The 23,138-nt window shown below is 50.9% G+C and overlaps 4 protein-coding genes across 7 annotated transcripts; 2 read left to right on the top strand and 2 right to left on the bottom strand.

Moving 5' to 3' along the window:
* Positions 1-596: 596 nt before the first annotated feature.
* On the top strand, positions 597-3,969 carry has3 (hyaluronan synthase 3). The gene is made up of 3 exons (XM_067235256.1): positions 597-1,247; positions 2,796-2,897; positions 3,040-3,969. The coding sequence occupies exons 1-3, from the start codon at positions 597-599 to the stop codon at positions 3,967-3,969; spliced, it is 1,683 nt and encodes a 560-aa protein (XP_067091357.1).
* Positions 3,970-5,974: 2,005 nt separating this feature from the next.
* Positions 5,975-7,592, bottom strand: chtf8 (CTF8, chromosome transmission fidelity factor 8 homolog (S. cerevisiae)). The gene is made up of 3 exons (XM_067235253.1): positions 7,348-7,592; positions 7,085-7,202; positions 5,975-6,903 (listed from the first exon to the last, which is right to left on the bottom strand). The coding sequence occupies exons 1-3, from the start codon at positions 7,368-7,370 to the stop codon at positions 6,670-6,672; spliced, it is 375 nt and encodes a 124-aa protein (XP_067091354.1). The 5' UTR covers positions 7,371-7,592; the 3' UTR covers positions 5,975-6,669.
* Positions 7,593-8,347: 755 nt separating this feature from the next.
* Positions 8,348-13,522, top strand: utp4 (UTP4 small subunit processome component). Of its 3 annotated transcripts, none has more exons than XM_067235269.1 (17): positions 8,348-8,447; positions 8,789-8,957; positions 9,146-9,334; positions 9,421-9,505; positions 9,670-9,759; positions 9,948-10,159; positions 10,361-10,532; positions 10,739-10,830; positions 10,946-11,042; positions 11,121-11,185; positions 11,371-11,493; positions 11,604-11,760; positions 11,881-11,987; positions 12,203-12,298; positions 12,399-12,584; positions 12,791-12,901; positions 13,289-13,522. In XM_067235269.1, the coding sequence occupies exons 2-17, from the start codon at positions 8,799-8,801 to the stop codon at positions 13,403-13,405; spliced, it is 2,058 nt and encodes a 685-aa protein (XP_067091370.1). In that variant the 5' UTR covers positions 8,348-8,447; positions 8,789-8,798; the 3' UTR covers positions 13,406-13,522. The 3 variants fall into 3 exon arrangements, with proteins under 3 accessions (XP_067091370.1, XP_067091369.1, XP_067091371.1); XM_067235268.1 differs by having other exon boundaries at positions 8,352-8,451; XM_067235270.1 differs by having other exon boundaries at positions 8,363-8,403.
* A 136-nt stretch (positions 13,523-13,658) lies between these two features.
* On the bottom strand, positions 13,659-21,679 carry wfdc1 (WAP four-disulfide core domain 1). Of its 2 annotated transcripts, XM_067235271.1 has the most exons (7): positions 21,380-21,679; positions 16,320-16,515; positions 15,440-15,523; positions 15,191-15,331; positions 14,846-14,896; positions 14,591-14,650; positions 13,659-14,472 (listed from the first exon to the last, which is right to left on the bottom strand). In XM_067235271.1, the coding sequence occupies exons 1-6, from the start codon at positions 21,497-21,499 to the stop codon at positions 14,592-14,594; spliced, it is 651 nt and encodes a 216-aa protein (XP_067091372.1). In that variant the 5' UTR covers positions 21,500-21,679; the 3' UTR covers positions 13,659-14,472; position 14,591. The 2 variants fall into 2 exon arrangements, with proteins under 2 accessions (XP_067091372.1, XP_067091373.1); XM_067235272.1 differs by lacking the exon at positions 13,659-14,472 and having other exon boundaries at positions 14,599-14,650; positions 14,837-14,896.
* Between the last annotated feature and the right edge of the window lie 1,459 nt (positions 21,680-23,138).

Raw genomic sequence — 23,138 nt, forward strand, 5'->3', positions numbered from 1 at the left:
TCTGGGTCTGGGTCTGGGTCTGGGACTGGGTCTAGGCCTGGACTGGGTCTGGGTCTGGGTCTGGGTCTGGGTCTGGGTCTGGGTCTGGGACTGGGTCTGGGTCTGGGGTTCTGAAAGAAGCCTCTGCTCAGGGAGGCCCCAGAGAGGTAATAACAGAGATGAAAGAGGAGGATTGTTCTGCTTCCTGGTCACTCCTGAGAGCTGGGCAAGCCCCTGAACAGCCACTAATGAGACCTATTAACCTGGAGAGGAAAATGGAGGGAGGAACAGAGGGGTTTATGGAGGGCAGAATGGAGGAAGATGAGGGACTGGGTAAACAGGTCATGGAAAATGAACGGGAATTTAGACGGGAAATTGCAGTCAGGAAGTCATTGAGCTGGGACACGCCCTCTCTGGTTTAGGGTCCCAGAGGGAAGTAGGGAAAGATTCCCAAGATCCTCCTGAGCCACTCACCTGTAAACTCACTTACCCACAGTTTTTCCCAGAGAGAGTGTGTGTGTGTGTGTGCTGTTCATGAAATGGTACGTCTTCCCAGTGCCCATACTTCTCTGTAAACTCCTCTTCTGTCTCCCCCCCCCTCCCCCCCTCCTTCCCAGATGCCCTCTCGCTGCAGGACTGGGCTGAACATCGTCATCACCACCCTCTTTGCGGCGGTGGTCCTCTTCGGCATCCTGCTGGCCTACGTGACGGGCTACCAGTTCATCCACACCGAGCAGCACCACCTCTCCTTCGGCCTGTACGGCGCCATCCTCGCCCTCCACCTGCTCCTCCAGAGCCTGTTCGCCTTCCTGGAGCACCGGCGCATGCGCAGTCCCTCGCGCCCGCAGCACCTGCGGCGCTCCGTGGCGCTCTGCATCGCCGCCTACCAGGAGGACCCCGACTACCTGCGCAAGTGCCTGCGCAGCGTGCGCCGCATCTCCTTCCCCGGCCTCCGGGTGGTGCTGGTCGTCGACGGCAACCGGCCGGAGGACCGCTACATGATGGACATCTTCCAGGAAGTGATGGGCGGCGCCGATCAGGCGGGCAGCATGGTGTGGAAAGGGAATTACCATAGCGACGGGGGCGGCGGCGGCGGCGTCGGGGGGAGAGGGGGGCGAGGGAGCACGGTGCACATGGAGGAGGCGGCCAGGGTGGCGAGGCTGGTGAGGCGGTGTCGGCACACCTGTATCATGCAGGAGTGGGGGGGGAAGAGGGAGGTCATGTACACAGCCTTCAAAGCCCTGGGGGACACTGTGGACTACGTGCAGGTGAGACCCTCCTCCAGGACTGCTCACACCTCAAGACACACAGCCTGCATTTACATGGATTCATTTAGCATTAGACGCTTTCATCCAAAGCATTGTACAATAAGTGCATGTTCAGTGCACAGTTCTAACAGAAACATTGGTTAGTGCCAAGGAATGTTTGTATTTTACAAAATACCTTGCATCATCTGAACTACCATTTTGAATATTGCATTAACATATAGAATCCAAATGAATATACATTGTCTCTGTGATTGTTCGTTTTTAGTCTCAAGAGGTAACCTTATGCAAATATTGACTGTATTATTCAGTGGACTTTATTGGAAGTCTGCCAAGGTTGATGGGTTCTAAATGTTTGAATCTGAAATTATGCTGATGCTGCTGAAGTTGATGAAGTGCCCCTCTGGTGTTCTCAGGGTTATGGTGTGTCTGGGTCTCCCTCAGGTCTCTCTCAGGGTCTCCTTGGGTCTCCCTCAGGTCTCCCTCAGGGTCTCCTTGGGTCTCCCTCAGGTCTCCCTCAGGGTCTCCTTGGGTCTCCCTCAGGTCTCCCTCAGGGTCTCCTTGAGTCTCCCTCAGGTCTCCCTCAGGGTCTCCTTGGGTCTCCCTCAGGTCTCCCTCAGGGTCTCCTTGAGTCTCCCTCAGGTCTCCCTCAGGGTCTCCTTGAGTCTCCCTCAGGTCTCCCTCAGGGTCTCCTTGAGTCTCCCTCAGGTCTCCCTCAGGGTCTCCTTGAGTCTCCCTCAGGTCTCCCTCAGGGTCTCCTTGAGTCTCCCTCAGGTCTCCCTCAGGGTCTCCTTGAGTCTCCCTCAGGTCTCCCTCAGGGTCTCCTTGAGTCTCCCTCAGGTCTCCCTCAGGGTCTCCTTGGGTCTCCCTCAGGTCTCTGGCCTGCTCGATCTTTCAGATATTTCTGGGCAGTAGTCTCCACTGGCACAAGGCCTTAAATCGACACACAGAAAGAGAGAGAGAGAAGTCCATCATTTCAATCAGGGAAGTGGACCGAATTCACCTTCAGTGACTTTATATCCGTAGACCAGTAGCCAGGCAGCTGCTCTGTGTCCTTGCTGTCCTTGATGTTTTTGCTGAACGGTGTCAAAAATCCCTCATGAAAGACCTAAAGACCCTTTGGATTCCCTTGTTGTAGCTCGGTCTTTGCACTCCTGGCACGGTTCTGTTGACTCGGCTGCACTATTTAAAGAAAAACAAGGTCATTCAAAGTGTCAGTGGACCCAGACCTGTGTCCTCGCTCTGCCCTCTCCCCAGGCCTCTGCGGGGTCAAGGTTCAGGGGTCATCTAGCTGAACCCGTCCCCCTCTGTATTATTATGGAACACCTGTGGGCCTCCTATCCATCCATCCATCCGTCCTGCTGTCCATCTGTCTGCAGGCTCTCATTACCTCCAGAGGGAGCAGGGCAGGGTCCTAACAAGCCCCAGAGGCCCTGGCAGCAGCTGTGCTCATCTCGTCTCTGCAACCAACCACAAATGTATCAGTGCTGAAATCTTCCCACTTGTGTGCGTGTGTGTCTGTGTGTGCGTGGGTGGGTGCGTGCTGCGCAGGTGTGCGACTCGGACACGGTTCTGGACCCAGCCTGTACCATCGAGATGCTGAAGGTTTTGGAAGAGGACCCCCTAGTGGGCGGAGTTGGCGGAGACGTGCAGGTGAGAGATCTCTTTGCTCCACGCACGAATGAGGATGAGACACAGAACAATCCTTGATCAATAACAGCTCAATACCTCCTCTCCCTCCCCTTCCCTCTACTCTCCAATCCTCTCCTCTCTCTGCCACCCCCGGTCTCCTTAGATCCTAAACAAGTATGACTCGTGGATCTCCTTCCTCAGCAGTGTGCGCTACTGGATGGCCTTCAACGTGGAGAGGGCCTGCCAGTCCTACTTCGGCTGTGTGCAGTGCATCAGCGGCCCGCTGGGCATGTACCGCAACGCCCTGCTGCAACGCTTCCTGGAGCCCTGGTACCACCAGACCTTCCTGGGCAGCAGGTGCAGCTTCGGGGACGACCGCCACCTCACCAACCGGGTCCTCAGCTTCGGCTTCAAGACCAAGTTCACGGCGCGCTCGCAGTGCCAGACGGAGACGCCCACGCGTTACCTGCGCTGGCTCAACCAGCAGACGCGCTGGAGCAAGTCCTACTTCCGGGAGTGGCTGTACAACGCGCTGTGGTTCCACAAGCACAGCCTGTGGATGACCTACGAGTCGGTGGTGACGGGCTTCTTCCCGTTCTTCCTGGTCGCCACGGTGATCCACCTGTTCTACCGCGGGCGCCTGTGGAACATCCTGCTGTTCCTGCTGACGGTGCAGCTGGTGGGTATGGTGAAGGCCACCTACGCCTGCTTCCTGAGGGGCAGCCTGGTCATGATCTTCATGTCGCTCTACTCCCTGCTCTACATGTCCAGCCTGCTGCCGGCCAAGATCTTCGCCCTGCTCACCATCAACAAGGCCGGCTGGGGCACCTCGGGCCGCAGGAAGATCGTGGTGAACTTCATCGGGGCGGTGCCCGTCACGATGTGGGCGCTGGTGCTGCTGGGGGGCGTGGCCTACACCATCTACTGTGAGACGCAGGAGCCCTTCAGCGAGACGGAGAAGGCCTTGCTGATCGCGGGCGCCGTCCTGTACGCCTGCTATTGGGTCATCCTGTTGGTGCTTTACCTGGCCATTGTGGCCAAGCGCTGCAACAAGAGGGAGGAACAGTACCACCTGCCCTACGCAGAGGCATAGACATACCCTGGAACGCTCACTGGAGATTCTAGAACATTCACCGGTGAAATATTGTGTAGCCTGAACCGATGCTTCTAGAACTTTCACTGAACAGCCACCTTTGGAACATTTGAGGTTGGCCGAAAAAAACCCAGCTCCAGGTGTAGTACCTGGTCCAGCGTCCAGGCCCAGACTCAGGTCTGGTTTTCTTTATTGGTGCTTGGTATTCACATGTACTGTAGTGTGCATTCACTGGAGCCCTCGCTGTCTACACCTGGTGCCACAATCATCTAGTGTTGTATTTTTCCAATCTCTACTGACTGACAGACAATCGGACATTTCTACCAGTGGATAAACACTGTGTTGGTGCTGTGGACCGGTATCCCAGTTAACAATTCCCGGGATATATCCTAATCCACACCAGGGAATATCCTGATCTACTTCAGGTGATTCCAAATAGCCTTGAAGGACAAGTAGCTAAGTCAGGAGTGGGTCTATATTTATAAATAGAATGGCAAAGTGAGTTGGGTATTTTATTGTCAAGGTGCCAAATGAACTCTTTATGGTATGATTTTGATAGCATACATACATACTCTGCTCCCATGGACAATGACCAAAGAGCACCTATAGTAGACTGAAACAGGCATACTGGACAACAGTACTGCGTTCATCACAGCTCATTTGGTAAAGACAACAGGCCTCACACCTTGCTCCTCATGTTTGGGAAGAAGAAGACTGTTATGAGAGAGAACAATCCAGGGTGGACTGTGGGTGCCATGTCTACACTACTGTGACACATGCTTTCTGTTTGTGGAAAGTTGTGGAAGTTTCCACTCTTGTGCTATTTAAGTAGTTGTGTGTACATTATTTTATTCTATTCAACTGCTTGCGGAACTGGAAACTTGAAAGTGCAAATAAGACACATATAGGTAGTTTATTTACAGATGTAAACCGCATCGCTTCAGATTTCAGTACCCTGCTGTAGATTTCAACCTTGTACCACATCAAATATATACTTTCAACTACAGTTGAAAGGCCAGATTTTTAAAAGTTATGTCATTTTGCCAGGAAGTAAATTCAATAGATTTATTGGATTGGATTTAGCCTTGTTGTTACATATGTCTGTGTGTGTTCAGGGCCTGGACATTATATGGAGAGAGGAAGTGATTAACTATGTGTCTGAATGAATTACTCCTTTCAGACATCAAGAAAGAAAAAAATTGTTTTATGGTTACATCTCTGTTGCCAAAAGGGAAACGCCCTCTCTAAATATGCAGACACACATACAAACCTCAACCACTTTGGCCATTTTTCAGAAGCCATCCCAGCACGCAGGGACAGTGAGCCCAGTGTTCCTGTTTCAGCATGGAGGCCTCCACCCTCCATCCTTCTCCTAGGGGAGAGCGTCTTGGGTGATCCTGTTGACGAACTCAGTCACAGAAGTTCTGTAAATACTCTTTACTCAGTGCAGCTTGTCTCATGTCACAATGTCAACTGATATGTATCAGTCAGCTAGATCTAGTCAGTGTGTGTGTGTGTGTGTGTGTTTGAGACCTACAGTGAGACATGACATGCCTCGTAGAGGCATCAGCATCTTCTCAACATGCCTCCCTTCATGGCAGCTGGACACACTGGTGACTTTGCACAAAAACACAACTCTTCTATCTTAAAATAGTTCGAAGTGGAATATCGGTGAACAAGGTTTCTCCCGAAACGTAGAGCGGTCCCGGATCAATATCCCCATTCTTCACGCTCTTTTATGAGCTGCTGAACACGTTGGAGCCAAACCACCAAACCAGCAGAGCTGTGGCAGCTCAGCCTCTCCCTACACTAAAGATCTGCCTGAAGATATCGACAGTATATCGACATTAATCGACAGGTCTTCAGTTTGTGTATTGTACATAAAGATGTACAGGAAAGAAAAAAACAGGAAAGACAGCACATCCTTGTATAAAAAACAAAATGTATGCTCCATGTTTTGGAAGCTATTTGTGTTTTTGTTCTGGCATGGATGGAGATGGATGTGTAAGAAAATAGTTGGGAACTAATGACTGATGAGTCGTGAGCTGTTTACGGGCAGTGATGTTACTGTCAGTTCATCTAAGCTAGTTGGGCTGTCTCCTTTTCAGTCGATGGTATGAGAGGTGTCTCAAACCAGTACACAGCAGAAATTATACTTCAAATACAGTAGATGTAGATATGACACACATCTTAGACCTTAAGTCATTTTGTCAACAGTTAATATTTCTGATACAGTAGTATGGTACAAAGAACTCCCAGATATTTTCAACAGCATATGATCATAGGATCAACTTTAATTTATTAGTATAAAAAGATAATAGTATTCTATGACCATTCATGTATATACTGTATTTTAATATACAAGACAAACTATGTTTGTGGGGGAGGGTTTGTATCTCAACTTCAAACAAACAGTTTATTTTCTGACGTACATCTGGAAATCTTTGTTTTATTTGAATAAAAAAATATTCTTAGTTGATTGTTGTGGTGTCATGTGTTCCTGACCTGAACATATCTCATGTAGTACATAATGCCAGATCCAACCATTTAATTGACAAGTGCATACAACTGACTGCCAGAACTAACAAACTACCACCAAATCTATAAATCTATAATCTATAGATTTATAGATCTATAATCTATAAGGCGCTATAAAACAACCTTTGTCCATTGCTGACTCAGGCAGTCAGCCAAGTGCCGTTACACCTTCTTGGGCACATTAGTGATAATAGGTTTGGGGCGTGTCTTAAAGATGAGCTTCCTCTTGATGAGGGCGGAGACAGAGTAGGAGGTAGGGCCTTGTGGAACGTCAGTCTCCATGGGAACCTGGTCGCTGCCGTGCCCCGAGTGTTTCACGAGGACGGCAAGTGGCTTCTCCAGCTTCACCACCTTGCCGTACAGGATGTGATGTCCCACGATAAGCACGGGCACTCCCTGGCATGGAGGGCAGAGTAGGGAAGAAGACAGGTTGGCATGAGGAGGCAGAAAATATCCCAAACCAGCCAAACAAACAGCAGATTGATAGAAGGGTTTCCCCCCCATAGGTCACACATAGATAAAGCATTCTATCCATGTAATGAAGTAGGAGATGCTCCACCAGGCCTCTGTTTCCTACCTCCTTGGTGTACACTAGGTCTCCCATGACGTTCCCAGCCAGCCCATCGTTCCCCCTGGATATCACCTCCCCCTGCAGTTCCACCAGGATCCACTCTTTCAGGCCGCTGCCGCTCACACTGCGCCAACACACACGGAGAATCGGAGACTTTAGGTTTGTTTGGAATACTCCAAATAGGCGTAATAGTGGTTAAAAGTGTAAGTCAGTACATGGTGCGTATTATACCATCGTCAACTCGACAACATTCCTGCAGTCGGGCTTACCTTGAGACAATTATTTGGACCATTGTATTGCTGTCAGATGAAAATGCTGTACCGGCGTGACTTATGAATGACAGACGAAACTCGGCACTTAGTTTGAACTTGCTTATTTTTCCATTGCTGTTCCTACATGTAGTAATTTAACTAGCTAGTAATGTGTAAATTAATTACTGTATAGGTCTACTTGTTCCGCAGGGAGTTTGCAACGAGCCTTCCACACTGAACCTATTCATTTTTCTCCCGCCAGCAAATTGTCAAACCACCGACTTCCGACTTCTGGCTGTCGTTCCAATTTCGTGTCCGGTTCAAAGGTATCCAACAGTGCCGTGAAACAAACCTCTGTAGCATTTCCGGTTTTGTGAATTTGTCTTCAGAATAAGAGCTGACGTTGAACGTACGAAGTTGGTGGCGCAATTCACTCAATGTTTGGATTTTAGATAGCATCTGCTAATTGTGCAAAATGAAATGAATATAATTTATTTCATGAGTCATCATGGTTTATTTGAATATTCAGTAAAGTAATATCAATTGAAACTAGGTTAAAGAGTGTTTGTTAATATGCTGTGTTAGTTAGCTATGATTAAAATGGCTTATCAGTTTGGTTATTTGTACTAACAAGCTGTAAAATAAGTAACTGAGCATATCTAAAATTCACACAACATTAAAAGCAACAAGATTGTCAGAACACCCATACCATACTTGGCACACTCACAAGAAGTAATATATGAAATGTCACTCACCAGACTACCTTAAATTGTTACTGTCTCATTTTTCACAAGTCAAAAAATGAAGAAAAAAAATTGTTGGTTGATAATGCGTCAAAAGACATTTGCTCGTTGATAGCTTCCCAAGTTCTTTTAGTAGCCCCCGTATTGAAGAAAGTTTCTTTTCAATGTTCAAACAATAATATATAGCCTATATATATTTGGTGACCTTTTATTTTGAATTTTTGCAAGAAATCAACCGGAAATAAGGTTCGTATTCTGTCTGACTTCACCCTGCTGTGTCCAACGTGGTTCAAGCAGTAACTCTCAACGTGTGGACCTCTTGGCTATGAAAGTAAGAGGAAAGCAAAGAATAGGCGATACGAGTATTACTAAACGGTTGGTGAGTGTATTGCAAATGAGTAAGCTTACTTGTCAATGTCAGTTAATGTTTTAGCCTGCTGCTGTCGCTTTCAAGCTTGTAATGATTTTCAATAGCTAACCGAGCAAGGCAAGCTAATACGTTAGCTTCGCAATGTTTCTGAGAGCGATGCTGTAGATCATACGTAGTGTTATCCTAGTTCTTGCGTTGAAATGGTAGATGTTAAAATGAACTACTCCGAAGTAGAAATGTTATCTAACCGCTTACTAGCACTGGCAATCTAACCTAAAAGTTGCCACGCCTGCACTGTAAGGTATATTAATGGTCCCATTTGAACTAGTTCTTAAATATTCCATAGAGACTAGACCATGGGCGAGTTTAAAGTGCACCGGGTCCGGTTTTTCGACTATATGCCCTCTGCCATCCGAGCCCTAGCCTTCAATCCCCGCACGGAAAAGCTTGCCTTGGTACGAGCGGATGCAAGCGTGGAGATCTTCAACTTCAGAGACAACTATTTCCAGGAGAATGTAAGAACTGGAGAATACCTGCTTATTAATACTTTGAGTATTAAAGTGAGCCCTAGTCATCTAGTTGAAATCAAGCAGCCCTGTCTAACCTAGGCTAACCCAAGAGGGGAAAGAGAACCATGTCAACATCATGTCAACATCATGTACCTCCACAGTGTAGATGTTGACATGAATCTGTATTTCCTCAGGTGATCCCGGGAAGGGACTTGCGATCCACCGAAGCCCTGTGCTGGGTCGGAGAGCGTCTGTTCAGTGCCGGCTTGAACGGAGAGATCACCGAGTATGATCTGGAGGCCCTCCGGCCCAAGTACAGCCTGGACGCCTACGGAGGCCCTGTCTGGACCCTCACCTGCAACCCCCAGGGGACCCACCTGGCGGTCAGTCAGAGGACACTCACGGGGTGTGGGTGGCTGCAGGCATTGAGATTCGTAAATTGACCTGTGTGTTTGTCGGTCCCTGTCAGGTGGGGTGCGAGGACGGGACAGTGAAGCTGTTTGAGGTTTTGGAGGACAGAGTTCAGTTTGAACGCCACCTGGAGAGACAGAAAGGTGAGCTGAATGGAAAGCTGTTTGTTACCCGGGGTTACCCTGGTTGATCTGAGACACGGCTGAATCCGGCCCTCGGGGAAACACTGCTCTGGCTTCTCTCAGTGCAACCTGCTGTTTATAGCTGTCAGCCTGTCTGTGTTTATTCATGCACGTGTGTGTTTCAGGTCGTATTATTTCTCTGGCCTGGCACCCCTCTGGCACGCAGATCGCAGCTGGAATGATGGACATGATAAGAGTGTTTGATGTAGCGTCAGGTAAGATGAAGGCAGCTCCGGTGCTGTTTATAAACCTGCTGTCGGATTTGACCCCAGAGCCGTGTGTGGAACAAGACGTTAGACACGGAACATTCATAGAATCCCCTCCGACTTCCCTTCACCTCAGGGTCAGAGGTCGCCCCAGGTGGACGTGGTGGGTTCTGAAAGGTGTCCTCCTCTCCTCCCAGGTCACGGTGTGCAGCGGCTCCTGGTGGACCGCGGCGTGGGCCCCTCCAAGGGCCGGGAGTGCGTGGTGTGGAGCGTGGCCTTCCTGTCGGACCACACCCTGGTGAGCGGAGACTCCGCCGGCAAGCTCCAGGTGTGGGACGGCCACACGGGCACGCTGCTCAAAACGCACCTCATCACCAAGTGGGACGTGCTGGCTCTCTCCGTATCTCAGGTGAGCAGACTTCTGGGTCACGTGGTCAGGGGTTTGGGGGTCAGGCGAAGGGTCGGGCTGGAGGGTCGATCCCATTCCAGTAGTTGCTGTCTCCCCTCCCATCGACACGATTGTAGAAGTGCAAATGTCTTATTTACTTCCTGAAACGACATTCTCATCCCTACTAAACCCCGCCTTCCTGGCTGACGGTTTGATTGACAGGACGAGAGCAGCCTGGTTGCCGGGACGTCGGAGGGCACGGTGGTCCAGTTCCAGTTCCTGGCTCCCTCCTTACAGCAGCAGGCCAAGGAGTGGGTCAGAACCAGGACCTTCAAGAACCACACCCACGACGTGCGGAGCCTGGTGGAGATCGGCACGGCAGTGATCTCTGGAGGTTCGGGACTCGTCTGATCGTTTCTGGGTGTACAGTTCACCCTGTTTCTAACATAGGAAAAGAGATGTAGGCTAGAATTGAATTCATAGGTTAGAACGAAAGGGTCGATATTAATATTTACATTTATTTAATTGAATTCGTAGTGTGTTTTTGTAGACTTTTTGTAAATATAAACCCTAACATGGAACTGTGGGTTGAACACTCAGGTATGGACACACAGCTGGTAGTGCGCCCTCTGCTGGACAAGGTAGAGAAGAACACCCAGGAGTCTGCTCTGCGCAAGATACATTTCCCCCACGTGAGTAGAGGCTGCGTCACCAAATACTGACCATACGGATGACACTGTCGTGTCTGGATGATGCTGACGCTGCTTGATGAGGTGTTTGGCTCATGCCGCTCCCTGCCGCTCACAGAGGAGCCTGGTGTCGTGCGCCCGGAAGGCTGGGCTGCTGCTGTTCCAGTTCCCAGGACACCTGGAGCTCTGGAGGCTGGGGGAGGGCGAGGGCCATGGTGAGCAGACTTCAGCCTGCGCACTCCTTTCACAAGACCACTCGCAGCAAGACTGACTGACTGTGTGTGTGTGTTTAGGAAAGCCAGGAGAGAGCTTAGCAGTGAAGCAGAGACCAGAAAAGCTGCTGCACCTGAAAAGAAAGGTGCGTTCGTTACCACCTGTGTCTGAGACACTGTATCTATATGTGAATAGCATTTGTTATTGTACATGAGAAGGTAAAGGCATATTTTTTTTATAGAATCTCTGTTGAATGACCTTCCCCTACATGGTGCTGGATGGGTTGGAATGTCGAGTTTGAGCTGTGACCTTCGCCCCCCTTCTCCCCAGGGAGAAGACCATGTGTGCTGCAGTACTCTGTCCCCCTGCGGGGGCTGGCTGGCCTACGCCACCGTGTCCAGCGTGCGTCTCTACAGGCTTCAGTACGACAACAACAGCATCGGCGTCACCAAGGTGGGTGGCCGGACGCCCCCCCCCCCCCTCTTTCCTTTCCGTCTGCCCGGCCTCGCTGGAGAGGCGCTCTGTAACCCTGCGCCCTGTCCCCCCACCCCCTCGTCTCCTAGGTTACCAAGCTGCCGAAGGTGCTCCGCTCCGCCAGTCAGCTCTGCTTCTCCTCGGACTCCTCCAGGATGTTTGCGGCCTGCGGCAAGGCGGCCGTGGTGGTGGTGTCTCTGGGCCAGGCGGAGTGCAAGTACGTGCACACCCTCAAGCCCGTCTCAGGTCAGTGGGTCAGTGGGACGGTGGCTTGTGCCGTGGGGGAATGCTGAGGGACTTTGTTGCCGATGGCGCGCACACCCGGACACAGACGCTCAGAGGTTTCTCTGTGCCGTGTGTCCGCAGACTCCGGACAGGCCGTGCGGCTCCTGTGTGCCAGTGAGGACGGTGACTGGCTGGCCTCATCCAGCAGCAACTGTGAGGTCCACATCTACAACCTCCACAAACTAAAGGTAACTGGCGGACCTTCCAAGCCCAGAGAGAGATTTTCCTGTCTCCTATGATCAGTTATCATAAAATCCATCTGCCGCCAAAAAAATAAATAATTGTAATTACACTTTTTTTAAACCTGTTGTTCTGCAGTAAAATGCTCTAAACCACTGAGCTATATCCTCAGTGTCATTGTCGCCGAGCGTCCTCTGACCTTTGACCTCCCTGACCCCTCTAGCTCCACTGCACGTTGCCCGTATACAGCTCCTGTCCCAGCGCCATCGGCATCCACCCTGTCACAAACAACCTGTTCGTAGTGCACGCTGACCAGAAGGTAACAGCCACCACCGGTAGCCCTGACCCTTGACCCTAGACCCTGACCCCCGATGCTAACACCTGTGTTTGTGTGTGTGTGTGTGTGTGTGTGTGTGTAGATGTTTGAGTACTCCATCCATCAGAAGGAGTACACAGTGTGGAGTCGACGGCTGCAGAAGCAGGGTCTCCATCACATCTGGTTCGACCGCGACACGCCCGTCACACACGTGACCTTTAACCCCCGAAACCCCGCCCACGTCATCCTGCAGGACGCGTACATGTTCTGCATCATCGACCAGAGCCTGGTGAGGACTGCGGCTTTGGGTGCACTTGGTTTGACTAACCCCGGGAATAAGAAGCAAACCGGCCCTTTTCAATCTGTTTATTATTTGCAAATGTGAGGCGAATCCAATACGCCTGCTTTTCTTTTCAAATCCATGTTAAGTTATTGACCTAAGTTTGTTGAAGTGAGACACTTCCCCTCTGAAATATAACTCACCCCCTCCTCCAGCCCCTCCCTGACCAGAAGGCGAGGTTCCTCAACCAGCTGACCCTCAGGAGCCTCCCAGAGGAGGAGAGGCTGAAACAGAGCCACGCCTTCAAAATATGCAAGACCTTCCAGGTGAGACCCATCTCTCCCTCTAGGATCCTGTCTGTCTCCCTCTGATTCTGTCTGTCTCCCTCTGATCCCGTCTGTCTCCCTCTGATCCCGTCTGTCTCCCTCTGATCCCGTCTGTCTCCCTCTGATCCCGTCTGTCTCCCTCTGATCCCGTCTGTCTCCCTCTGATCCCGTCTGTCTCCCTCTGATCCCGTCTGTCTCCCTCTGATCCCGTCTGTTTCCCTCTGATCCCGTCTGTCTCCCTCTGATCCCGTCTGTTTCCCTCCGATCCCGTCTGTCTCCCTCTGATCCCGTCTGTCTCCCTCTGATCCCGTCTGTCTCCCTCTGATCCCGTCTGTCTCCCTCTGATCCCGTCTGTCCCTCGTCTGATGTGTCTTCCTGCCTCTGCAGAACCTGCTGGGTATGAGCATGCTGGAGGACCAGTCTGTGGTGGTGGTAGAGCGCCCTCTGGTGGATATCGCAACTCAGCTTCCCCCTCCAGTCAGACAGAAGAAGTTTGCCACATAGGCACACAGAAGAAAAACAATTGTGTGTGGATTGTTATTTTTTATTTTGTCTGTCAACCAAATCTCCCATTGTTATGTAAATACTGTTTTTGCAGTATTAAAGGAATTATTTACTCTTTTCTAGTGTGTTTTAATATACCGTTTTCTGGCATCAGAAGGATAAACTACAGGTAGGCATCTGTGGGACTTGTTTTATAGCCATTGCCATGGTTACATTCTAGGGCCTCATTTTCAGGAAGTAAGCCAAGTCAAAGTCGAAAGTAAATCTGTTTTATTAAGAATACACAAGGTAGTGTCACAGCACCAGTTGGACATGATGCAGATGGCCATATGGAAATTGAGTTCAAACCTCTAGCTTATGATACTTTATGGAGTTGAGGTTGTTGAGCTTATGATCCTGTTGGTAGACAGCTTTGTGAATGAGCACCATGTTAATAAAGCCCTGTACTGCAGTGGATGCAAACTGCACTGGTTCAAGAGAGCCACTGTTTCCCAAGTGTTTATGAATTCTAACAACACACTCACCATAGACAGCCTCTTACATGACCACACAGCCAGGATATACTCTAAAATAGGACAGATTTAATTAGGAGAACAAGGCAGGTGGATATGAAGAATAATACATACTTTCTGCTAGCTGGTGTGCCTGAAGGTGAGATTTCAGCAAACTATTCTGGACATGGTGATTTTAGGGTTTCAAAACACCACATGGTCCCAATATCCTGCTGACCGGTAATCAGTGGGCCTCAATATGATTCAGGAAGTGTGTGGGGGGGGTGGGGTAAATAGCAAGAATGTGTGTTTAGTGACTATAAGTGTGTGTTCATGAGAGGTTTAGGATGTGTGTGTGTGTGTTGGAACACATGTTATTTATTTCCTAGTTTCAAACAGTCCCCTTGGTGTTTTGTCCCATTTTTTCTCTAGCGCTCATTTCCTGCCCTGGAAGAGTATAATTCAAGAGAGAACCAAGTGTTAAGTATGGTACGTTATTCCATAGCCCAGAGTCCACTGTAACCAGGTCAGCTGAGCAGTTCAGGGGGGAGGAGGTAGTGAAGCCAGGAGAGCAAGCTGTAAAACGGGAGAGACAGAGAAGTTAGTCTGTCCTGTTCCCTCTGCCATGAATCCCTGGGCCATATGCTTCTTTAATACAAAATGCCACTGTAAGTATCTGTGTATCTCAACCCACCTCATCCCAGGTGCTTGTGGTGGTGTTTCTCATAGCCTACTGCGTTGTTGGTGCTACTTCCTGTGGGGGCAGGGCAGCCGGAGTCAGGTGGGATCGTAGGAAAACAGACAGGTAGGATTACAGAGCCGGACAAACTGACACATTGAAATGATCATGATCAACAAGTTACTGCATCACAGATACTATTGTGATTAACATTCTCACAGCGGACTTGGTTGTAGGGTCGAAATAAAGAGAACTGTTTACCTTACTTACCCAAGTAATCCTTGTAGTCTTTGAAGTGTTTGTGCCTTAGGCTTCGACCATCTTGGAGGGAGAGAAGGAGGGAGGGAGACATAGAATAAGTCATCAGAGTATTCTTTTATAAAAACTCACTGAATTGAAAGTGAATACAATAGTTCACTGAATGTTTACTGATCGATTGGCAGTGTTATTGTCTGATAGGAAGTTATTCATTTCTAGGTAGTGAAGCTTGACAAGTACATCAACCTGGGCCCAGTGAGAACCCAGTGAGGACCCAGTGAGGACCCAGTGAGAACCCAGTGAGAACCCAGTGAGAACCCAGTGAGGACCCAGTGAGGACATACGGCTCCCCCTCACCAGAGTTGCCTCTCTGCTTGATGCACTGGCCCCGGTTGGGGATGCCTGCTGCAGGGTTGCCCGGGTTGATGATGTGGCACTCGTACCCGGTGGGGCAGTGGAGGGGCTCGTCCCCGTCCTCAGTGGTGCTGCAGGCCTCCGCTGGCAGAAGAGACAGAGGGAGAAGGAGGATTGTGAGTGTGTGTGTGTGCAGTGTGCGCCAATGGTTGTGGAAGGGATGTGTGTGTTTGCATGTGTGTGTGTTCTTACCTTGCAGCACCTCCTCTGGTCCATCCAGCAGCCAGCCGTTCCCCCCCAGCCAGCGTGGTTTGGGCTGAACCAGCCAGTCCAGCACTGACAACACACACATATGGCTTCAAATGGGGTCATATCTAACAGTTCTGTAATTGAGTGCTTACCCCAACGACCACATATCCTCATTATTGACTCAAAAGCATTGACAAGGGCGTGTGTGTGTGACCTAGCCTAACAGGAGGGGGCTGGACAGATCCAGGCGTGTGTGTGTGACCTAGCCTACCATGAGGGTGCTGGACAGACTCCAGGTGTGTGTGTGTGTGTGTGTGACCTAGCCTACCATGAGGGGGCTGGACAGACTCCAGGTGTGTGTGTGTGTGTGTGTGTGTGTGTGTGTGTGTGTGACCTAGCCTACCATGAGGGGGCTGGACAGACTCCAGGTGTGTGTGTGTGTGTGTGTGTGTGTGTGTGTGTGTGTGTGTGACCTAGCCTACCAGGAAGGGGCTGGACAGACTCCAGGTGTGTGTGTGTGTGTGACCTAGCCTACCAGGAAGGGGCTGGACAGACTCCAGGTGTGTGTGTGTGTGTGTGTGTGTGTGTGACCTAGCCTACCAGGAAGGGGCTGGACAGACTCCAGGTGTGTGTGTGTGTGTGACCTAGCCTACCAGGAAGGGGCTGGACAGACTCCAGGTGTGTGTGTGTGTGTGACCTAGCCTACCAGGAAGGGGCTGGACAGACTCCAGGTGTGTGTGTGTGTGACCTAGCCTACCAGGAAGGGGCTGGACAGACTCCAGGTGTGTGTATGTGTGTGTGTGTGTGTGTGTGACCTAGCCTACCATGAAGGGGCTGGACAGACTCCAGTGTGGTGTGTGTGTGTGTGTGTGACCTAGCCTACCCGGAGGGGGCTGGACAGACTCCAGGCAGGCGTAGATGCAGCCGTTGTAGCAGCAGCGTTTGTGACGCTCGCATTCCGAGTCGGAGCGACACCCCGGCACCTCGCACGCCCGCTCCGGAAGCATCTGGGGAGGGGGGGGGCAGCGGTCGTTCTTCTGGTGCTGCGTAGTCTGGGACTGGCTGGGGTACTCATAGTCCTGGGGCGTCAGGTGATGGAAACAGAAAGGCGCGGGGGGGGGGGGGGGGGGGGGGGGGTAATATAGATTAAGATGGTAATAGACATGCAAGCAAACCACATACAGAAAGACAAAGTTAAGTAAAACGTGTTGCTATAAAGGCATCATGTGAGCACTGGCAGGTCCTAAACTGTGTTTAATTAGCGGACGTCTTTTTGTAGGGATCAGGACTGTTCTCACAACTCCCCACATGGCCAACAGAGGGCAGCAACTCACTGCAGCAACTCACTGCAGCGCCGCGGTTTGGATCTGCTGCAGCTCTCATTGCTGAGCAAGCCAACACATGACATTTATTAGCTATTAGCTACCAAACTTGCTTGGTAAAACAGTTTTGACAGTAACAAATTACATATTAACTGCTTCTAGTGTTTGTGCAGCCATTGACCGTCATTTGCTTTCAGACGTGAACAAACAGACACAACCACCCACCCACCCACCCACCCACCCACCCACCCACTCATACCCCTTCCACACCCACACCCACACCCACACCCACACCCACACACACACACACACACACACACACACACACACACACACACACACACACACACACACACAGCCACACACACAGCCACACACACACACACACCCACTCACACCCACCCACACACACACACACACACACCCGCACACGCAGTTCCTGGGGTTCAAGGAAACTCTGTGAGGCAGAATTACCCTATCTGTTATCTATTAATTCGAGAGCTTATAAAACATTTACATAATTACAGTTTCAGCCACAAACGAGCTCTCCTTGGTTCAATGAATTACAACTATTAACTATTACTACTTCTGGCATGAATGCTTGAACTTTGAACTTGTTCCAATACTCTGTAGCTCCACCTACAGTACAGAACAGTCTGGGCAGCAGTATAGTGTCTTCTGTAATTACTTTACGCATTAATTGTTGGTCACTTTGGATAAAAGCAAATCAAATGGCAATATTCAGTAGGGTCCTGGCAACAGTATAGATTCAGTACAGGACAGTACAGGGTCCACCACAGCTACACTCAGTCTCTGCCAGCACAGAATTCCTCCTGCTCAGCTCTACGTGACTGTGGTCTATCAAGACGCTAATGTTACACACACTTTGTCTCTGTCTGGCCAACAGTGGAAATGTAGACACGCACACTTTGTAAGTTTCATAGGCACTGTCTACTGTAAACTCATTCTAGTCCAAAACAATGCCACCATCCATCCTTGGGGTAAAACGAGAGACAGAGAAAGGAAAGAGAGACAGAGACACAGTGGAGGAGAGAAGGGAAAAGACAACTCCCTCCATGGTGGTGGATCTCGTCTCTAATTAGATAATAGGGCTGCAGAACTGCACGCGATCGTTAAAGCGGGGCTGTTTATTTGGCAGGCTGCGCGATCGCTCTTCCCAACCAACCGTAAAAACGAAAGCAAATGTTTGGCGCTGGCGTGAGTGCCACAGAGTATGCCTATGTGTTTGTTATAAACACCCAATGATGTGCTCCGTCGGCTGTAGGCTTGGCGGGAGGGTTGGGGTGTGTGTGTCTTTGTTTTGGGTGTGTGTGTGCGTGTGTCAGGGGGTCGGGGGAAGGGGGAAGTCACATCACGGATGACTCGTTGGAACATTGTGAGGTGACCTCTTTCACCCAAATCATACCCCTGCATCGGTATTAGGCCAACCTGCCATCCTGTCTGCCTGCCTGCCTGTCTGTCTGTCTGTCTGTCTGCCTGTCTGTCTGTCTGTCTGCCTGTCTCTCTGCCTGCCTGTCTGCTGCCTGTCTGTCTGTCTGTCTGTCTGTCTGTCTGCCTGTCTGCCTGTCTCTCTGCCTGCCTGCCTGCCTGTCTCTCTGCCTGCCTGTCTCTCTGCCTGCCTGCCTGTCTCTCTGCCTGCCTGCCTGCCTGTCTCTCTGCCTGCCTGCCTGTCTCTCTGCCTGCCTGCCTGTCTCTCTGCCTGCCTGCCTGCCTGCCTGCCTCTCTCTCTCTCTCTCTCTCTCTCTCTCTCTCTCTCTCTCTCTCTCTCTCTCTCTCTCTCTCTCTCTCTCTCTCTCTCTATCTATCTATCTGCCTGATTAGTCTCTATCTATCGCTGAGACCACACTCCGACACAGGCCTTGACTTCCTCCCGCCAGAGGAAGTGCCTGTACACCCCCGGGAAGCTGTCAGATGAAGAGGAAGAACACATTGTGCCCGGCAGATCACACTGATATTGACTGACTGGTTCCCAGCTGATAACCGTAATAGTACTTCATATCCAACCTTTCCCCTTGCTCCCAGACTTTCGTCTGTCCCCTGCCACACAGGTTACATGTTGGAACGTGGTCAACATCATGGTCCATGGGCACAAGAAAAAGAATTTCCTGTTAGTTAGTTGTTAAATCATTGTGAATTTTCTGTGTTCAAGTGCATGTGTGTTCTGTGCCGCGTGCTTGTCTCCCTTCCTGTGTGTATGTGTGTATGTTAGAATTTTGTGTGTGTGTAAGTAGGGAGTTAGCTAATCCTGTGTATTCTTGCGCCTTATGACTCACATCACCTGACCCCCCCCCCCCCCCCCCCCCCGGCTCACTCACAACCAACATCTATTGTAGTAAATCAAACTAACCTCTACTGAGTAACATGTCAAACATGACTTCTCGATCTTTGGAGGAACCAGAGACGTCTCCTCCATGGGTAAATGTCTGGGGGTGTTGATGTCAATACCCTGAAGACCCATCATGCCATTGGTGATTTTCAAGGTAGATACAGCAGTTAGACATCGTCACCTGTAATCAGTGCTCCAGAGACAGGTGCTGACATGTCCGTTCAGGTTGAGGTTATCACAGACTTGTGTATTTAACGTGTATTTAACATACCCTGAGCTGACATCCTCTGTAGTTCAACCATCGGTGGACTGTCTCGCCTAGCCAGGTGGAAACCAGATGGGTTCACCGTGTACACGTGGCTTACTGGTTCTATAGCATGGGCTCCATCTCACGCTAGACTGAGGTCAGCCATCTTAGAATGTGCGCCAGCCTGCTCCTGAAATGTGCACTGCTGTTATCGTGTCTGGACTCACCCCCAGGAGCACAACCATAACCACAGCTCCAGGCCACGACCCACAGACCCGGCCTTGTTTAGAGTGTGTACAGCAGCACACCAGCCCAGCTATGCCAGCTATGCAGATAAGCTCACCTCACTTCCTGTACCCAACTTCAGACTGGGAAGTCGGGGTGGGAGGGGGGGGGGGGGGGGTGGTGACTGGGGATTGTACCGAGGCTAGGGATGGGGTCGGGGCCGGAGATGGGGGCTGGGTCTGGGGGCTGGGCCTGGGGCCAGCTGTAAGGATTGGTTTACAGATGGACAGAGAGTTGCTGGATGTCTGCAGGTGCTGTATGGTCTAGGTTATGTTATGACTGAAGGGAGGGATGAGGGAGAGAGGGAGGGAGCACGGGATGAGGGCGTGGGGAGGAAGGGGTTAGGGGGAGGAAGATGGGGAGAAGGAGGGAAGGAATGTGGATGTCATGTATTCCTCTGGAAGACTCCGGCACTAAAGACTGAGAGAGAGAGAGAGAGAGAGAGAGAGAGAGAGAGAGAGAGAGAGAGAGAGAGAGAGAGAGAGAGAGAGAAAGAAAGAAAGAGAGAGAGACAGAGAGACAGAGAGACAGAGAGGATAGCAACATGTGCATGGTCGGCTCAGCATGTTCCAATTACAGTGTCTTTGAAGCACCGTCCAGGAAGAATGTCTGTTTGGCCATCCTAGTGGAGAAAGGAAGAGTAGGGAGGGAGGGAGGGAGGGATGTGAGGAAGGGAGGGATGGGATGATAAGGAATGAGTGTATTGAGAAAATTGAGAGTAGAAATGGAGGGAGAGAGGGGAGAGAAAGAGATTGTGAAAAAGCCACCACCAAAAGAGAGAAGGGAGTGGAATAAGTTGGGCCCCAGGGCTGGCCCCAGGGCCCCAGGACTGGCCCCAGGGTCCCAGGGCCCCAGGGCCCCAGGGCTGGCCCCAGGGCTGGCCCCAGGGTCCCAGGGCCCCAGGGCTGGCCCCAGGGCCCCAGGACTGGCCCCAGGGCCCCAGGACTGGCCCCAGGGCTGGCCCCAGGGCCCCAGGACTGGCCCCAGGGCTGGCCCCAGGGCCCCAGGACTGGCCCCAGGACTGGCCCCTCATCCGCCAGCACCAATCAGACCTCCAGTGAGATGAATTGCACGCACACACATATTCCCACAATCACATTGTCCTGAATGTGAGCAATGTCTCGGTTTATTCAACCATTCATCTATGCATTTAGCGATTGATTCATTCTTTCATCTAATAATGTATTAATTTCCATGGCAACACTTTTCATTCATGTCATATGAACTCCCATGTAACTTGTGCTTGTACTTTGTAGAAATGGGATTGGTGGTCCAGGTCGATACACAAGGGTAAGAAGGCACACTCTGGGGAAGGGGTGTGTAAGGGGTTGGTGGACTTTGTGCTACCAAACAAGATCAACATCAACACCCACTTACCCCCTGAACGCCCCCCCCCCCATACCAAGGTTTCACCGTACCGGAGTGTGACCACCCAGCAGTTTCTCTGTAACTGCAGTGTGGTCACTAGAGGTATTGACATGTCGTCGCATGGTATTCAGTGTAACCTTTGTGTGAGGGACTCGCACTTCCATTCGTTTCTCCATTCATCCGTCCCGTTCCCCAGGGCTGAGGGACAGAGAGAGCCCTCAGCTTTACTTTCCCACCTCTCACCTCTGCTACAGAACTGCTCTCTGTGTGAGAAACTAGCGCCATCCTCCGAAACGACAGAAACAGAGTACAGCTTGTGTTGCTTACAAAGACACACACACACGCACGCACACAGTCAAACGTTTTCCTCTCACCTTCTGATTGAGCCCTCTTTTCCTGATCCGGGCACTTCCTGTCCGACTTCCTGTCGAGGCGGACAAGACCAGCATGCATAGCAGCAGCAGCAGTGATCCTCGGAGCTGACACACCGGCATGTTCCTTGGTTCTCTTCCTCCTCTCTCTCCTCCTCTTCCTCTGTTGGTGCTCAATAAATCCTGCCGCTCCTCCGACTTTGTCGTCGTCCACACTGCTAATAATCCGAGACTTCTTCCAAAGTTTCTCTCAGTGAGTCCTCTGTCTTCTCTCCCTCCCTCTCTCTCTCTCTCTCTCTCTCCCTCCCTCCCTCTCCCTCTCTCTCTCTCTCTCTCTCTCTCTCTCTCTCTCTCTCCCTCTCCCTCTCTCTCGCTGGGCACGTAGAGAGAGACAGGCAGACAGCGATTACACAAGCACTCCTTACCGCCTGTATATCCGCCTGAGGAAAACTTCAGAAGCAGGGAGAGCAGGAGTAAACCGAGGCAGGGTGCAGGAGGGGGGGGGGGGGGGGTAAGCAGAGGAACACAGCTAGTCCGGAGGGTTCAGAAAGAGTGGCAGCCGTGAGACAGCTGTCTGTGCATCAGTTGTCCGGGGTTCAGTCTGTTCCCTGAAACAGCGAGCACATGGCTCCTTCTGGGAGAGGGACGCGGAGGGAGGGAGGGGAGGGAGGGAGGCCAGGGAGGGAGGGAGCGGAAAGGAGGGAGGGGAGAGGAGTGAAAAGAAGACAGAAATTTGAAAGATGAGATATTTGAAGGGACCCTCCCCTTTGCCCCTGTGCACCATAGAACACATCTGGTACATTTTATTGGAGGGAAAGAAAGAGAGAGGGGGGGGAAGTGAGAAAAAGTGAGAGCTAGAGAAAGAGAGATGGGTAGAGGGGACTAGAGAGAGAAAGGTGGAGTTATAAATTGTGTATGTCAGAGACAGTGCATGTGTAAATGAGAGAAAGCTTTAAATGCTTTGGCAGCTATCTTTATTCATAGCCTATTTGCATGCCTGAATGAATATGTGTAACTATCACTCACATTAAAAGTCTCATGAATGGAATTTAAGTACACACCGAGAGAACTTGACAGGAAATACGAGAACTCAACATTCTTGAGCGTATGTGTGTTATATGGACAAGTGTGTTTAGAGGGGCCTTGTTCACTGTGGTGCAGAGGCAGAGAGAATGAAAGCATGTGGCGCGTTACAGTCTAGAGGTCACTGGCATGTTCCCTCTCAAACTAGGACATGACCCCCCCCACCACCACCCCTCGTCTTCCCCCCCCCCGCCCCCCCCCCCCAATCCCCTTCGCCCCCCCACACTTCCGTTGACCCCCCACCTCTACCCCCCTCACCATCACCCCCACCACCTCCCCCTAAACCCGTCGCCCTGAACTGAAAGGGGTAAAGAATGCCAAGCCTGCAAATCTCCATCATTATTAGTTTTACAGGAGCAGAGCTCCTGTCACTGTGGGGCCCTGTCTACAATTACACAAAAGAGACAGAGAGAGGGAGAAAGAAGTAGAGAGACAAGCAGAGAGAGAGATACAGAGATAGGGGGTGCGGGGGAGATCTCAGAGAGATGTCTGTGATCTCCAGAGAGAACAGTAGAGGTGGAGGGGAGGAATGTGTGGGTTAGAAACCAGGGTTAGAGACCAGGGCCTGGTCTCTCCCTGTGTCACAGTGGCACAGTGCTTCTCGCCGGCTCGTCAGCGCTCTCATTGGCCCAGTCTGTGGTTGGATCCTCACAGCTTTCCTGAACGCCTCTCATCAGCA

Source organism: Osmerus mordax, chromosome 4 (assembly GCF_038355195.1).
Source record: "Osmerus mordax isolate fOsmMor3 chromosome 4, fOsmMor3.pri, whole genome shotgun sequence".
Lineage (NCBI taxonomy): Eukaryota > Metazoa > Chordata > Actinopteri > Osmeriformes > Osmeridae > Osmerus > Osmerus mordax.